The sequence below is a fragment of the Rhinolophus sinicus genome, chromosome 18 (genome assembly GCF_057876585.1).
Source record: "Rhinolophus sinicus isolate RSI-liver-muscle chromosome 18, RSI-T2T, whole genome shotgun sequence".
Lineage (NCBI taxonomy): Eukaryota > Metazoa > Chordata > Mammalia > Chiroptera > Rhinolophidae > Rhinolophus > Rhinolophus sinicus.
The window spans coordinates 34,641,929-34,660,388 of NC_142518.1; the positions used below are offsets into that span (position 1 = coordinate 34,641,929).

Below are 18,460 nucleotides of genomic sequence, written 5' to 3' on the forward strand. Positions count from 1 at the left end.
CCAGGTTCTCCTATATTATTATACAACTTTTCATACAGAAATATTTTAGTCTCCATTTGAGGGCAAACATTTTTGTGAAACCCTCCCCCCACTTTCCCAGTGTATCATACACATGACACTATAAATATTTCCAAAATGAACAAATTGAACCAGCTACTAGATCTCCCCATAGTAGCCCATCCTACTATACCAGATGAAAGCATCACGCAGATAGGGAGCAGAGAAGCGCAGCCAAGGTTCTACCTAACTTAGAATATTTTTCCCTTTTAATTCCACAGTAATGAATAGCTTGTAAGGCAGAAACCGAGAAAAGCTCAAAGAAAAAAACACAAATATTTATAAGCAAAATCACTTCATATTAAGAAAGTTTGAGTTTTATTTAGCATTGTATCTGAGGCACTAATGAGAGTAAAGAGAAGAAAATGAAGACCAATCCCACATTCAATTTTAAGGGGTCTTACAATAATGAAAGCACACAGATTGTAACCAATCTTGAAAGTATCAAATGCCTTATTTTTACAATACACAAAATATACTATGGGCACTTCCTATCAAAAGGAGATAGTCTAAATATCTGCAAAGTCTTTCCAATCTGAAGACTCCAACACTTGTTGTTCTAATGTTTTTTCCAATTCCAACCTAGAACTCTACAGACAAAACAAACAATACAGAAAGCTTTTCTGGGCAAAAGAGCCACAAAGGGAGTGTGATGTCAGCCCTGAGAATCAAGTCAAAATGGCCTAGTGTTCAACCAGCATAATGCTACCAAAACTTTGAAAGCCTTAGCTCTTACTCTCAGACTAGATCAAGGAGACAATTCTCTTTAAGCTATAATTTCATGATTATATAGAAAAATCACTGTTCTTTAGACAGTAAATTCATACTACACTACTAAGTATTTTAAAGTGATTTTTATCTCTTTGTGAAGAAGAGGCCAAAATAATAATTATGACTTTTAGAAATGGGAAAGGAGGTTCACTCAAAGTTAGTAAAATGAATCAATGACCCACCTATATGTACCCTCAAAATAGTCCTGCTCAGGCTGCCATGATAAATACATTAATAAAAACATTAGAAGCTTACATACAAGAAGATATACTTTTACAACTACAGACACCAAAAAGAAAAAAGAAAAAGAGCTTTAAACATGTAACATTTCCTTAGGAGAGCCTTTCTTGAAACTGTTTACTACAGTCATTATATAAGCAGAGTAAGAATTGCAGAGAAAAACAACCTAAAAATTGGTATTAAATCTGCTTAATATCATTAATAATTCTGCTATTTCTAAATCCTTCCACAAAAAGGCATTACAGCTCTTCAGTTTATTGCAAACGTATCTTTCAAAACAAGTCAACCCTAATGTTGAAGCTATAATACAAATTTGTAATTATCGGCACTATACTATAAAGCACAATAAAGAACATCTGATTTAAATAAATGAAAGCCATGTTCTGCTCAGTAATACTATTGTACACGTACCATATAGGTTGTTTTATAGCAGATACTAGTTTGCCAAACTGCAGATGGCAAAACGCTAAGTTGTGAGTTTGATATTGTCCAGCTAGTTGTTTCTCATCACCCTGGAGAGTCTAGCGGCGTGTAATGTTGACAGCCCATCTTGTCGCCACCACTTCTCTTCTAGGTGACTCCACTGTGGTAGAATATTCATATCCTTAAGATGCAAGGCCTAGCAAAAAGCCTCCCACAAATCCACTGGATATCACAATGTTCTGTTTGACAAATTCTGTTGCCTGAAACATAAAGTAAGTTTAAACAAAAATACTCTTAATTATGCTACAAAATGGGTGAACCTCAAAAACATTACGCTAAGTGAGATAAGACAGACAAAATAAAAAAAGGACAAGTGTTGTATGATTCCACTTACATAAACAGTCAAATCCATTGAGACAGAAAGTAGAACAGAGGTTAGCAAGGGTTGAGGAGAGGAGTTAACTGTGGGAGTTATTGCTTAATGGTTAGCGTTTCTGTTTGGGATGATAAAGTTCTGGAAATGGATAGTGGTAATGATTGCACAAAAGTGGGGATATACTTAATGCCAGTGAATTGTGCGTTTAAAAATAGTTAAAATGTTAATTTTTGTTATGCATATTTTACCACAATAAGAAAACAAAGCAAAATTTTAAAAAATACTTTTAATTATTGAATCTGGAGCTAATAACATTTTCAGATGTTTTCCTCAATTCAATAAATACTTAGCAACAATGCTTGTACACCTACTACAGCATGTGCCAACCACCACACATGATGCCAAGGCTGTCTATTACAAACTGAAGGAGGCTACAGCCCCCAGCCAGGCCCAGTAAGCTTCTCAGCTACTGAGATAACAGGTATGTTTAACAGATACTGATTGCCTATTCTGTGCCAAGCACTGTTCTAGGACCCAAGCCACAGCCAAGCAATAATCTCATGGGTAAAGAGAAATCTACTTATAGTAGGGCAGATATAAATGATGCATTCAGCAAGTTATTAACACAGATTACTTAATAAATTCCCACAGCATGCATAATAATGACAATCTACTTAGCCAATAAGAAAAAAATGTACAGAATCAAAAATATACCACATTGACAAAATGTTTAATACAAATAAAATCATGAAGCAATCAGACAAACAATGGGATATTCTGCCTAGATGCTTCAAAAATGTCAGTGTTGCACCACTGCAGTGGGGGATGTCCACAATGGAGGGGTTGCGCATGTGTGGGGGCAGGGAGGACATGGGAACCCTCTATATTTTCTGCTCAATTTTGCTGTGAATCTAAAACTACTGTGAAAAATAAAGTCTATTTAAAAAATTAAAAAAAAACAACCAAAAATGTCAGTGTTGTGAAAGACAGAAAACACACACACACACACACACACACACACACACACAAACCCAGATGAGGTAACTGTTCAAGATTAAAGGAGATTTCAGAAACATGACAACCAAATACAAAATATAATTCTTGATTATGAAAAAAAGGTATAAAAGATATTTTGTGAAAAAAATTTAATGTGGACTGTATATTAGGAAATATTATTGTACCATGTTAAATATTTGAGAATTAATAAGAGTAATAGTAGTTGTATAGGAGAATATCCATACTGTGGGTAGATATATGCTGAAGTACTTCAGAGTAAAGTCATGATGTCTTAAACAGTTCAGAAAAAAAACGTGTAAATCTCCCACACAGATAAAGCAAATACTGCAAAATGTGAACAATTTGGTGAACAGATGAGGGTATTTGGGTATTCACTGTATTTGTCTTTCAACTTTTCAACTGGTTTGAAATTTTTCAAAATAAAAAGTTAGGAGAAGTAAAAGTACAGAACAAAAACAAAGACAAGGGAGAATTCAATTCTAAACAGAGTAGAAGAAGAAAATAGACCAAATATACATAAAAACATTAGTAAAACTAATATATTAATAAAATATACACATTTTAAAACTATTTCGCCTCAAGAAAAAAATAGGTAGCTTTAGTATTACCACAGCTTATCTACACACATACATAATTGTAAAAGCAAAGGAAATACTCTGAAAGAATGTTACCAGCTTTTAAACGCAGATCCAAGTAGATGGGAGATAGGCAGAGAAAACTGTATTAACTACTAAAAAAAACAATTGATTTAAATGGCAGCTTGGTCCCAAATTTTACTTAATACTATAGACATGACCAAAACACCAATTTTTTTAAAAAAAGAAAATCCCTAGTCACATTTTCTGCTAAGCCAGACCCATCCAAAAAAAGAAGGCAAAAATGTACATTGTCTTACTTCTTCAATTATGTTGTTGATTTCAGGTGCTGCCTTATTTGCTCGTTTCTTAATCTGTCTTTTAGCTTTGTTTACACCTTTTTCAACTTTCTTCCAGTCGATCTGCACATAGCCACTGTGACTAGCAATCTACAAAAATGTAATAAAAATGGTTAATTCTAAACCAACTAGGTTGCTAATGAATCTATTACCCAGGAATATATATATACATTCAGATTTCAAAAAAATCTATGAAGCTCAGAAGAAATCACAATTTATTCACAATTCACTTAACAGATACTGAGTGCCTAATCTGTGCCAAGCACTGTTCTAGGCCTCCAAACTATAGCCAAGAACAAGGGAGACATAAGTCCCCACCCTCAGACAACTTCAGGTCATTAGGGAAAACAGACATTAAGCATAAATAATTACTTAGATGTGATGAACACTATGTTAAGAAAAGTATAGTACATGATAGGGGAAAATTTCAAGAATTATAACTATACTATAATTCTATCATAACTTTTGGAATTTGGGAATTAACTAAAAAGAAGAGATTATCAAAATTATACAGCTAATAAAAACGTAACTTTTAATTAAATAGATGTTTAATTACAAGGCATCAGAAACCAATCAGTTATTAGGTCACTAAAGAAATCTAAAGTAGCCTGATAAAAGATCTTCACTAAATCTTATTCTACTTAGATTAAGAATACTTTCTGGTAATTGATTTTGAAAGTAGAATATAAAAGAAATATGCTCTACCCAAGTTTCATGCCATAAATTCTTTTAATAAAACTATAGCTAAATGCCTATTAACCGTAAGAAAAATTCCCATATGATGCTACTGAGACACTACAAAATCTGAACAGGTACAACAGCGTATAGTAAACCAATACAGTAAGCTGGTCCCTCCAAATAATAAAATCAAAATATAAATAATCACATGAGTAATAAAAAAATTAAGCCTTGTATACCATTATAAATCACTTCTATCAAGCTTAGGCTTTCTTTGTAACCTTTTAATGCATCGCTTTGACTATGAACCACACATAAAATACTTCAAATAATAAAAACATCCAATTTTATATAAATAAGGTGGGAATCTTAGCTTCCATTTTCACTGTGAATGACTACATAGAAGAATTTATTTAGCTGCATTTCTTCCTGTATTTATTCACCTACTATCACTTCAAACTCCAGCCTCAGCAAAATGGTGGTGATTAAATCAGATGGCAAGTGAAAGCTTTTCCTGGCAGTAGTTGTTGGGTCACAGGCATGGAGGTGATGATGAGCCTTAGGGACTGGACTTTCCCATAGACAGCAACTATAATCCCTGGATAAAATACAAGGGCTCCAGAATTCAAAAAAGCAAGCAGATTTTGAAAGGGAGTTCAAACTTGTAGAAAGGGTGACCAATAAAAGATGAGTTGCCCATTTTTCTGGCTTTATTCTGAGTGCAGGACGCAGTTGCAGGGTGGCTAACACTTCAACAGAAAATATGCCATCTTTCTGGCCTGAAAGAACCAGAGGCAGAGCCCAGGACAATAACAGCTGCCAGAAGGGAGAGCTCTAGAGAAGGGGAGTCCTAAATTCTATCGTGTAAACTCTACCCAAGTCCTGAACCACACATTCAAGGGGCAGAACCAAGCATTCTGGCTAAGGCTAAAAGCAACAAACTGAAATTTGAGCTGCTACCCACCACAGGTGAAATAGTTTGCAATTTGAGTCTAACTAAGTTAACTGCCTGCTAAAACCAAAACATCAACATATTTCAGAGAAATAAAACAGAACCCAGAGTCTCCACAACATAAACAATCCCAGTGCCCAGGATAAAATCCAAAGTTATTTGATAAAACAGAAAAATGCAGCCTAGTTTCCAAAGAAAATCAACAGATGCCAACCCTGAGGTGACCGAGATACTGGAACTATCAGGACTTTAAAGCAGCTATTATAACTATGCTCAGTGAGGTAAAGGAAACTACACTTATAATCAATGAAAAGGTACGAAATCTCACCAGAGATTCAGAAAATATAAAAAGAACCAAATGGAAATTCTAGAATTGAAAAATACAATATCTGAAATAAATTTACTGGATTGGCTTAATAGCAAAAGGTAGATGACAGAAGAGTCAGTGAACTAGAACCTACATCATTAGAAATTACACAATTTGAAAAAAAAGGTTGAAAAAATAAATGAACAAAGCCTTGGGACATTACCAAAATGCTAACATGCATGTAATCAGAGTCATGTTCAGAAGGAGAGGAGAGAAAGGAGTGAACAAATATTTAAAGGAAATAATGGCCAAAACCTTCCCAAATATAATTCAAGACATATATTTACAGATTCAAGTAATGACACTCAGATTATGTGGGGGGAGGGGAGGAGCATACTATCCTGTTTCCCCAAAAATAAGATCTAGGTGGACAATCAGCTCTAATGCGTCTTTTGGAGCAAAAATTAATATAAGACCCGGTATTATATTATATCATATTATACATGGTATTATATGTTATATTATATTATACCTTGTCTTATATTGTAGTAAAATAAGACCGGGTCTTATATTAAGTTTTGCTCCAAAAGATGCATGAGAGCTGATTGTCCAGCTAGGTCTGATTTTTGGGGAAACACGGTAGTATGTGATATGGGGGTTGGGAGGCACAGAGAAGTTCAATAAATGATAGCTAAATTCTCATATTCCATACTGGTAAACCAATAGTTAATACCTCAAACTGAAATATCAAGAAATGTTCAAGTAACTTGTTTACGAAAAAAAGATAAATATCTTAAGAGTCAGCTAAGAGTTCAAAGTGGTTGCCTCAAGAGGAGGGGAAAATGGGGGGTTAGTGAAGAAGGCAGAGTATTACTCTAATCCGTAACAAGCGTTGTACATGTGTTTGACTCTGAATTATGGGAATATACAACTCTAAAAAAATAAGTTTAAAAGATTTATATACCACTGTCTATTTTAAGATGGCAGTGTGATAAATACCTACTGGAAGACACCTAATATTGAGTTACTAGAAAAGTTTTAAGTTCTAAGTAAACTAGTATTTATCTTTAAATATAAGTACAGGTAACAAAAATATGAAAGTGAGCCTAAAAAATATGAGGGAATTAGACTAAAAGCCATTTGTCACTTTTATTTCCTCTTTGTTTCCTTCTATCGAATTTTCAATGTAAGTCATATTTGTGGGGGAAAAATAGTTTAATGCAGACAAGTCCCAGGTTCTTCTGCTTAGTAAACTCAAAGTATGTAGACTAAGCCCAGAGAAGTAGAAGGTGGCCATGTGGATTTGAATGGTGCATAACAAGTGGACTGAAATGGACTTCTGAAAAACTGACGTGCAGTAGATTGCAATGTATAATTCTACTTTATGAACATTTCAGGAAACTCTGCTTCAGTCCAGTACCCCTTTCCACTAAACAGAAATGACAACTGAGTTTTCAAATAGCTGTAGAATTAAATACCTTAATTCTTGATAATTCTATAAATACCTTAATTCTTGATTCTGTATAAACCCAAGTCAAAATCAGCTTAAATAAAATTCTCTTCTACACAAATGCTGGCATATTCACTCAGAGGACTATATTTAGATATTAACCGTATTCCTTTTTACCTCTTACCACAATAAGCAGTAACTCCTAATAATGCCACCAAGAGAGAGAAAAAATATGTACTTTTAAAAGTTATTTAGAAAACAACTCAAAATATATACTTAACACATACAAGTCCAGTCCCTTTGTACTTCAGGCAACAACACTGGTTATTACATGGTCAATGGCTTAAGTGATGAAGCCAGATTTTGATTGCTACAACCATCAATTATATTTAAAATCTGGTATGACTGACAGGTAAAATTGCTGCTAACATTCATTCCCAGAGATTTTCAATTTCAGGATTTACTATATTTGATTTTCAGGGAACAATATTTTTGGGAAAATACCAAACAGACATGAATGCTAGATAATATTCTGATAAGCATCCTCTAATAGCAAAGCATTTTTAAACCTAAGAGGAACATGAACAAAGCTAAAATTTCAAATCCACCTGCCTCAGAAATAGGATTATGGATGATTTTTTTAAACCCAATTTTCCACTTTCTATATTATTATGGTTCCCTGGTTTTAAAAAACATGTTAGAAATTGCTAACAGCAATTTCCTCTGGGAAGGAAAACTGATGACTAGGAAACGGGAAAGAAAGAGACCTTTTGAATTTTATATACTGTATGAATTTTAAATGTATGTTTAAAATGGTCAGGATGAATAGGTTTATAGTATTGCTGAAATGTTTATTTTGCTAGGGAGATGCTTAAAGGGAAACAAAGAAATGAGGCACCTCGAATTTCAATAATTGTCTTTTTAATAAATGGGATCATACTATGCTTAAAAAAGTTAAAGTATTTTAATTGTTGTCTTTCATGACAGGTGCCAGCTTTGAAAACTCACTTTAGTTTTTTCATAAACTGGTGCCTAAAAGAAAAATTCCATCTTTTATTAAAATGGACAGGAGTGAAATGGCTAAACTTGACTTTCTCAGTTCCCAAGTGCTATATATGTAAGCAAAGGCAAGGAACTAAAGCTTTGACATACCTGAAGGAGAAGAAAGCCACCACCTACTGCAGTTGCTGCAAGTTTTCCAACTTTCTGGAACAAAAATCCTGCACACCTTTAATGAAAGAAATAACAAAAGATGAGATCAATGATGTATTAAACTCTCTCCCTCTTCTACTTTTCATTGCTTTCCTAATAAAATCTTAATGTCTTCCCATTTCTTCTGTTCATATTCCTTACCTGCTCAGAAACCCTCAATGTTTCCCTTCAGTTATATAAGCTACTCAAAAGTGCACAATTAAATTGTCTGAGGTGTGCTTCAGGAATGGAAATAAAAGGAGGGGAATTTATAGGAAAAAAAGGTTGGCTACTGAAACTGAATGTTGAGTATTCAGTGGTTCATTACATTTACATTTGTAAAGTTGAAATTCCCCACAATAAAGGGGATTTGTTTTGTTTTTTCAATACAGTCAAGATGTTCTACACACCTGGCCAACCCCCACGCTACCCAAACCTTCTGCTCCAACCCAGTTAGTTTCCAAACAGGGCATCACCGTTGCTTAAGCTATTACTCTCCCTGTTTCTAGGGGTTTCTAAATGGCTCTGCATTATCTAAAGGTTTTCTACTCTTTAAGGTCCATCTGGAGTTCCACCTTCATGACTACACTTCAGTCCACCTTTCCCATGGTTTCCTTACCTATATCTGTATCTATATCTATAATCTATAATCTATATCTATCTCTATATTAAACTTGTTCTGTATCATCTATCCTGTAAGAATGTCACCCCATACTGCCTGTGTGATTCCTTCCTTCAGTGAGCTCATATTCCCATCAGTATTCCAGATCCACAGCGTGCAAAAGAATCTGATTGCTAACTCTAGTCTTCTGTCCTGGGTTAGTGTCCACCCAGAATCCATTTCCTTCCCAGAACCTCAGTTATTTGGAAGGTTACTGCAGATGTAATTTGTTAAGATGAGGCCATACTGGAGTAGGGTGGCCCTAAATCCAATATGGCTTAATCCATTATGTCGCAGAAACACACAGGGAAGACGGCCATGTGATGACGGGGCAGACACTGGACTAAGTCTACAATCCAAGGAATACCAGGGGTTGCTGGCAACCACCAGAAGCTAGGTGAGAAGCATGGAACAGATTCTCTATCTGAGCCTCCAAGAAGGAACCAACCCTGCCAACACTTTTCAGACTTCTAGCCCCCAAACCTGAGAGAGAATAAATTTCTCTTGTTTAAAGCCACCTAGTTGTGGTACTTTGTTACTACAACAGCCCTAGGAAACTAATATGCTTTCATAAATGGAAAATTTACATTTCTAATTACAGGATGAGCTCCTCTAGTACCCAGAACTACATACAGGCATACCTCGTTTTATTGCGCTTCACTTTATTGCGCTTCACAGATGTTGCATTTTTTTACACAAATTGAAGGCAAGACCCTTCACCAGCAGAAAGATTACCACTCACATTATTGTGGTCTGGAATGGAAACCCCAATATCTCCAAGATATGCCTGTATTCAAAATGTCCCAGAGCAAACATCATCTTTCCAACCAAACCAACTGTTGCTAAGGTCCCAATTTGTAAGTGACAGCACCATTCTCTACACTGGCCACCTCATCTTCATCTCAGAATTTGCTTCTTCATTGCCTTCAGGGTCCAACTGACTGCCAATTCTATATACTCTATCTTCAAACCATTATTTGACTCTTGTCTTCTTTCCACTCTCAAAGTCATCATTACCTTGTTCCCAGACCACACCAACTAATCTTCTAGACCCTCTAATTAATCTTCACACCTCCATTTCTCCTAGCAACGACCCACCCTGACATTAGTTTTAATTTCTTATTATGATAAAAAAAACTATAGTTACCTACAGCTAAATATAATCTCCTCAGCCTCCCACTCATGTCCTGAATTGGTCTGATTGTTAACTAGTTAAGTTAATGCCTATTAACCATTCTTCCTTCATGTATGCCACAGTAGCACATCTGTTTTATATCCTAAGAAAATTACAAAAATTTACTATACTGAATCTAAAGTCATTGTAGCAAATCACCTGTGTAGTATTAGTCCTATTACACAGTTCCTGGGCTGACGTCTGGCTATTATCCAAACATGCATTAGTATAAAGACTGTCCCTCAGGTGGGAAGTCCTCAACAAAGGCTCAGAAAAGGAGTGGAGGAAGCAAGCAGCAGTCAAGTCTAAACAACATCCCAGGCAGCGTGCTCCACAAGCATGTCTGTCCTTGATGGCATAAGCCACTAAAATGAATCAACTTCCCTGCTCTATCCATAGGCTTTCCAAGCAAACTTCTGCCAATTACGGAGTTTCTCACTGAGTTTGAGCTACAAGGAGAAAACATACAATGATTTAATTCTATTGCTCAAGTACTTTTTAATCTCTTTTAGTATAGGGCTTTAGGCCCTGACACTTTAACCAATCACCTACGGCACCAAATTATGAGTTTATTTAAACAGGGGACCAGACCCTGAATTATGGGGATCAAGGTACAACTGGCCTATGGAGAATCGTCTGAATAACCAGGACCCTAACCAGGCATCTCTTTTAATTACAGGCTTTCTTCATAAGCAGCATTAATAAGTACACATCATGAATAAATACTGTACTTCTTTATCACAGAACCTTCACAATGAGTGTTTCTACCATCAAATGGCATTTACAAAAAGGCACGGAGGAGTGCACCATTGTTCCAAGGTGCACGTAAAATACAAATTTAAAGAATTAATTTTATACTTATCAAGTTTAAATATGTAAATATTTAAATTAATGTAAGATTAATTTAATTTAGAATCTAAGGAAAGAAATGATTGTGCACATGTTAAGCACCCACACTAACTTCAAAAATTCTCTATGGTCATGAACATTTTCAAAATAAACGGTCAAACTTGTTTCTGACCCGTTACTTAACTAATCTTTTATTCTAGGAATAACAGAATTAGATCTATAATAGCAATTATGTAATCATGTGATCTGAAATGTTAACTGGTTAGGTTAATGCTTATTAACTGCTTAATGTATTCCATATTATTAGAATAAGCAACCCACCCTTTAATTCCAACAAAGGCTCAGTGTTCTACAACTCTTCTTCAAGTATTACAATCCAAACTAGCCCATAAAAATCAACACAATCATCTGTATCATAATCAATAATTTTTACTGAGAATTTTCAGTGCTCTCAGTAGAGCTGACAATCCTGGAGACCAGTTCTACTGTGGGAGTATCACAGGTTTTTCCAGTTGTTAGCACTGAACAAGTAAAATATATAATTAACTCATCTATTTCTTTCTCTTTACTATCAGTGAAGCAGATCCACTACATTAGCTAAATTTGAGAAGGGGAAAAATATATAAAGAATCAAAGGAAGGGTGTGGAGGAAACAGTGGAACAATTGTGGGCACCGGGGAGGGAGATCACCAAAACCCAACACTGAGTCTCTGAGTGTAGATTACACTAATCATATCACAGAGAAAAGTCTCAAGTTAGAGCTCTTCTGGGATTAACAGTGTAAAACCACTAGTAAGTGAGCTCAGTAACTGTCCCATGTACAAAACGGCAGCAGTCAGGCTCCCAGTGAAATGTAATGAAAAAGATGTTATTCTCACCAGCCAGTCACTCCACCCATTACAATCTGGGTGGCTACTGAGTATTTTTCTACCATAGGTCCAGAACTGTGGCCAAACACTCGATTCCACCAGTGGTGTCTTCTTGCATACTCAGTTAAATCCAACACTTCATAAGATTCATCATCACTTTCATATTCTTCAAAATACAAAATGGGGAAAATACATTTAGAGTCAACCAAAATCAGAAACGTCCTACACAATTTTTATGTTACAAGGCACTGTTACTTTTCGACTACAGTTAAAAAGATCTAGATGGAAACATTAAGAGTTTGTTACATCCAATCCCTGAGACTAAGGCCTCAAGAGTAAAAGGGCCTAGCATCTCCTTTGCAAAGGCCCAGGGCCGGCCTGGGGGCCTGAACCAGGGCTAGGTCAGAGTTACACAGCAGTGAGGGGTCGTTCCCCTCCCCCAAATCTCAGTAGGATCAGGCCAAAGTTACATAGCAGTAAGGGGTTAACCTCCAAATTTCAATAGCGTCAGATCAGTTTCACAACATGAAGGGTAACCCGCAAATCTCAGGGCCAGGGCTAGAACTGGGTCCATTTTCATCGGTGGAAGAAGGGGTTCTCCTGACAGAACCGATTAGGGGGTCCGTCAAGAAGAAATTACTTCAGAGTTAAGACTGAAAAATGCGTCTGAAGATGGAAATGAGGGGCCACAGGTGAAGGTAAGGCCGGAGGTGGGCTGTGTTGGGGGTGGGGATCGCTTTTCGCCTGCGTTCCGCCGAGAGGAGAGGGGAGTATAGATCAGAGGGGTGCTCAAAGGGGCTGTCGCAGAAAAACAGCCCCAGGAACCCTGGAGCAGGGGAAGGAAGAGGGGCCCCTGGAACAAGGTCGAGAGCTGTGAGCCGCGTCTCAGATACTACTTCGGGCCCCGGCCGCTCACCTTGGGGAGGGGGGTTCCGGGTCGCCATGATACCGCCGGCGGCCTGTATTGAACGTGGTCCCCGCCCGCCCTCCTCTCCCCACTACTTTAAGAGCCGCTCTAGGCCCAGATGGAAGTCTATGGTCTCTTTTTTCCTCCTTCTTCTGTTTCTCCTCCGAGCGCGTTATCCTGTCCCCGCCCCCTCCTCTTTGCGCAGGGTCTTCTGCGCAAGCGCAAGACTGGTGGGACGTTGGTCGGATAGCAGTCCCAGGAGGGCTTGTGGGAGCTGTAGTTCGTTGTCGTCGGCAACCCTAGCTTCCCACTCCACCCCCCCTAGAATTTCCACGACCTAAATTGTTACTTTATTTTAAACAGTCTCAGGGCTGTAGAGGAGGGCTTCATTACATGGTATAAAGCGAAAACCAGCTTGGCATTTTGAACACTGTACCACAATTCAAGCCCTTGAGAAAAAAAGGCTTTTTAAAAAGAAATAAGAGAAACCCTTTTTCAAACCACACTGTTCTAAGGAGGCAAGGGCTCACTAATGGGTGGAATTTTTTCTAACGCTCTGCTGCTGGGAATTGAAAATTTTTTATCCACTTCCTCTCCACACGTTTCCTGCCCAGTAACCTGAGGGGGGTAAAGAAAGCCGTAGGAACAGACCTGACTCGAGTTATTCCTCTGACATAATTTTTTAAATTTTATTGGGGAATATTGGGGAACAGTGTGTTTCTCCAGGGCCCATCAGCTCCAAGTCATTGTCCTTCAATCTAGTTGTGGAGGGTGCAGCTAAGCTCCAAGTCCAGTTGCCATTTTCAATCTTTAGTTGCAGGGGGCACAGCCCTATCATCCCATGGAGGGAATTGAAGCAGCAGTCTTGTTGTTGAGAGCTTGTGCTGTAACCAACTGAGCCAGCCGGCCACCCCTCCCGAAGCTCAGTGGCAGCTCATTGTCTTCAATCTAGTTGTGGAAGCTACAGCTCACTGGCCCATGTGGGAATGAAGAACCAGCAACGGTGTTGTTCAGAGCTCATGATCTAACCAACTGAGCCATCCGGCCGCAAAGAGGACGTAATTTTTAAACATCATTTTCTTATTTAACTCTGACAGAGGAGCAAGGTCAAGTTCTTCACTTTGAAGCCCGATAGGCTTCTGTAGAATGAAAAATCGTGTTGATCACCAAGCAGCTAACTCAGGTTCACAAAAACCAGCCCAAAACTTATTTTGAACTTGCATTGCACCTGCATTTGCTGTACAATTAAAACATCCCTCTCAGTATTCGTTTTAATGGAAAAACAAATTATTGTATAGGTTGCATTACTTAAAACATTGATTTACATAATTACACGGTAGCTTTTCAAATCCTAGTGCTTTAAATGCAAGGGTTGATTCTCTGAAGTTCCTTAGCCTGTGGCCCTCAAAATGCAATTCTAAGGCTGGCTGGAGATATTAGTGTTCAAAAGACAGTTAGTTTGTGTAAGATTACACTTTTCAAAAACTAAACAACTTTGGGGGTGGCTGGATGGCTCAGTTGGCTAGAGCGTGAGCTCTGAACAACAGGATTGCCGGTTCGATTCCCACATGGGCCAGTGAACTGAGCTGCCCCTGAGCTTCTGGAGGGGCGGCCGGATGGCTCAGCAGGTTAAAGCGTGAGCTCTCAACAACAAGGTTGCCCGTTCATGGCATGGTGGGCTGCGCCCCCTACAACTAAAGATTGAAAATGGCAATTGGACTTGGAACTGAGCTGCACCCTCCACAACTAGATTGAAGGACAATGACTGGGAGCTGATGAGCCCTGGAGAAACACACTGTTCCTCAATTTAAAACAAACAAACAAACAAAAAACTTTAAGGGACATAACTTCAGGTGTCCTGACTGAAATATTTTCCAAAAGTTATAAATTTGAGTTCATACACTTCTTCCTCCCCATTGCCCACCCACTCCTAATGAAATGCTAACAAATAGAGAACTAGCAAATGGGCCATTGAAAGAAGAGAAAGGAGTAAAACAAGACAGAGGAAAATTACAAATTGAAAGAGCAAAATGTGGGCCAATCCCGTGGCTCAGGTGGTTGGAGCACCGTGCTCCACTGGTGCTCCTAACACCGAGGTTGTTGGTTCGATTCCCACATGGGCGTGAGCTGCGCCCTCTACAGCTAAGATTGTGAACAATAGCTCTCCCTGGAGCTGAGCTGCAGTGGGCAACCGAGGAGAGCTGCTCACGACTCATAATACCAGCATGGGCCAGGGAGCACCACAACTGGACTGAGAAACAACGGCTTGAACTGGGGATGGGGATGGGGATGGGGGTGGGGGAGGTGGAAGAAAGGGGGGGGAAAGAGCAAAATGTAGGGCTGACTGGGCCAATGACATCCAAAAGATACTTTCATGTATTTCTAGCAATATCTGCCAACTACAGAAAGAAGTCATTTTTCCTCTCAAGGCAATAAATAGTATTTAGAATCAAATGATTATTGAGAAATTAGGGAGAAAATGGAAATAAAACACTGCCTTTAAGATCCCAAAGAATAAACCTTTGTATCCAAAATAGATCTCGTTGACCCAGAGAAGAATATACATGCCAAAAAGGACTCTTCATGGTTAACTGGGCTCAAATTCATAATAAGAGTGTAGCAACCATTGTTTACAGAGGTCCCTCATGCACACTGTATTGCAGGGGAAAGCTGCCCTGAGCTGTCTGCCTCCTGCACTGTGTTCCTGCCATCTGAGCCAACCTTTATAAAGGAAATCCTACTGCTTGTAAATGAACCAATGGGCTGAAGACTTGCCCCAGCCAATTGGGGCTGTGCAGCTATATCATCATTTGCATATTCACTGACCAATCAGAGTGGCTCTATTCTGACCAGTCAGTGCTATTTGGACCAATCAAACAGTGAAGATTTGGAGTCTTCATTTGCATAGAAATGAAGCAGTTAGGGACCAAGGGCAGGTATTCTCCTCTAGATAAGCCAGCTTCATCTCTGCCTCAAGGGAGCACACTTTCAATTTTCATCAAAGGCTATATTTCCTTGGCTAGAGCTCCAAAACCAGCAACAGCAAGGCCTCCTTGCCCAGGCTGCCTCGCCAGTGCTACCTCACAGCTGCTGTTCCACAACAGTGTGGTTCCACAATTGAGCTGTCTCACAGCCATGCTATTACACAGCTGAGCTATTTCATAATTGAGCTGTTTTCACTGAATAAAGCCTCTCCTCTCACTGCACCCCAAATTGAGGACCCCTGTTGGCATTGAATTGGAGACTACCTTTGGTTGTCAATCCAAAAATGAACTAAAAGACAATAATTTTTCTAAAGGCCTTGAGGGCTGAGAAGGAACTTCTTAGTGCTCTTCCCTTCCTTCTTACAATGATATGCCCTTGCTATGACCTTAAGGCAGTTGTTTACATAATGGTTTTCTAAATGTAAGGTTTTTCTTACCCAGTAGAGAAGAAGCTGTCATTTTGTTGGCTCCATGACAAATGGTTTATTGTGTAAATTGTATACACAGACATTAATAGACACTATGATCCTCCTGGTGGGTTCAAGCGGGTGATTTCTTTTTTAATTCCCATTTTAAATAGTGTATTTTTTTCCAGCCAGCATTAATAAACATTTTCATCGTGAAGACATTTATTTACAACTGTACCAAATCATAATTTGGGTAGTCCCCAACTTTTCAATGGGTAGTGTTTCAAAAGTTTATGAGTCACTTATTTGAAAGAGAACATTTTCTATATAATCCATAATGAAGCTACTGTAAGAAAACTATTCTTTCCTGATCTCCACCTTTCCTCATTGTCTTTGGGAACCTCATTTGTTAAAAACAATCTAGTCAGAATTAAGAAAAACAAAAAGCAGACAAAACAACAAACAAGAACATTTCATACTCCCTGGATAATCTAATCCCCCCATTTACTACAACTGTCCCTATTAGATATCTGCATTTGAATGACCCACAAATTCAACAAGTCCAAACCAATTCCACACTGTCCTTGAAGCTATCCAAAGGAACAACAACAAATTTAGAGTCACTTCTCTTTTTTCCTTCCCTTTTTCCCACAGTGAAGCAGCCATTTATCCTGCACTTGCGTGCTCGCTTCGGCAGCACATATACTAAAATATCCTGCACTTGCACCACCTAGGCTGTAGCATCCGTTCTCTCCTTGATGCTCTTCAAAGCCATCCTTTGGACCATTGCAATGGCCTCTCAGTTGGCTTCTTCCTGGACTTTCTTGTCTCTCCCAATCCCACCTCACTGCAATCTATTCTGTCACTAGATCTTCCCTTCTAAAACCTAAATCTCAGTTGATCCTTCAACAACACAGGTTTGAACTGCACGAGTCCACTTATATGCTGAATTTTTTCAATAAATGCTGCAAATGTATTTTTTCTTCCTTATGATTTTCTTAATAACATTTTCTTTTCTCTAGCTTACTTTTGCTCATGAGAAAACCACTGGCCCAAAATGGCATCACTCATGCTGAAAGCCCATAATACCAAACCTAGATTTAATACCTGATCTAATTGTAGGATCAACCTCTCCCAGAAATGTAATTTTAATCAACCAGTCTGGAGTTTTCTGGTCAAGCACTACTAAAGTAATCTGTTACTTGGGCCCTTACCATTCCACCCCACCCCCCATAAAAAGAAGAGGCACTCTTCATGATAAAAGCCCTTTCAGTTCTCTTCCCCCCAAAAAATGAAGTCCTCCTCCAAAAAACAATCCTTTTTCCCCTTTTGTTAATAGTTCCCTTGCCCCACCCTACTTCCTATAAATAAAACTTCCATTTTTTACTTCTTCTGCCTCCCCCCCTTCCCCCGTTCAAGGCCACTCCAGCTGAGGCAATCGGTCACCAGTCATTTGTCACCATTCTGTCACTCACAGCAGCCCAGCACCAGGGAGAGCCGTTGTTCACAATTTTAGCTATGAAGGGCACAGCTCACTGGCCCATGTGGGAATCGAACCAGGGACCTCGGCATTAGGAGCATGGCACTCCAACCACCTGAGCTACCGGGCAGGCCCCAAAACTTCCATTTTGTACAACCCTTCAGAGCACCCTTCTAGTTGCTAGATGGGATGCTGCCTGATTCACAAATCACTTAATAGACCCAATTAGATCTCCAAATTTACTAGGTTTGTTACCGTAGGCAGAAAGAATAGGGCTGCAGGGAGAGAAGGGGAGGAAAGGAAAAAGGAGGTGAGGGGAGACAAAGGAGGAAGGAGAGGTCATCTTTAAGAAAAGTGCAGCTACCAGATCAGCTAGAACTAGATTTTGATGGCAGGGAGCAGACGCAGGACACCATCTTGTCACTTAAGGTGAACTTTTGCTAATTATAATGGATTATAATATTATTAGTATGGCAGCCAGGAAAAATCTCTGCTCCTTGTGTCGCCAGGACAGTTCTGACAACAGCCAAATAAAGACAAAAATCCCTTCTCCCGCCAAGAAAGAGTGGTCAGTGAGGGCCCGCCTACGGATGCCTATAACATCACCCCTAAAACTTGAATATTTTGCACTCTCATTTTAAGAGTAATAAACTTCTAAGCCACTTTGTTCTTTGGGGCAGCTGCTCTTCTCCAGGCCTGCCCGCTCTCACCTTCTTGAAAATGTACTGTCCTT

General features: G+C 38.7%; 1 protein-coding gene across 1 annotated transcript; it reads right to left on the minus strand.

Moving 5' to 3' along the window:
- Positions 1–348: 348 nt before the first annotated feature.
- FUNDC1 (FUN14 domain containing 1) lies at positions 349–13,069 on the minus strand. The gene is made up of 5 exons (XM_019718198.3): positions 12,866–13,069; positions 11,959–12,115; positions 8,358–8,433; positions 3,780–3,908; positions 349–1,751 (listed from the first exon to the last, which is right to left on the minus strand). The coding sequence occupies exons 1-5, from the start codon at positions 12,891–12,893 to the stop codon at positions 1,674–1,676; spliced, it is 468 nt and encodes a 155-aa protein (XP_019573757.1). The 5' UTR covers positions 12,894–13,069; the 3' UTR covers positions 349–1,673.
- Between the last annotated feature and the right edge of the window lie 5,391 nt (positions 13,070–18,460).

Excerpts from the sequence above, each read along its gene's own strand:
- FUNDC1 (XM_019718198.3), bottom strand. The coding sequence starts at position 12,893 with ATGGCGACCCGGAACCCCCCTCCCCAAG. Across the intron at positions 12,116-12,865 it reads CCGGAACCCCCCTCCCCAAG|AATATGAAAGTGATGATGAA; the intron begins GTGAGCGGCCGG and ends TGTATTTTGAAG. Across the intron at positions 3,909-8,357 it reads GTGGCTTTCTTCTCCTTCAG|ATTGCTAGTCACAGTGGCTA; the intron begins GTATGTCAAAGC and ends ACATTTTTGTAG.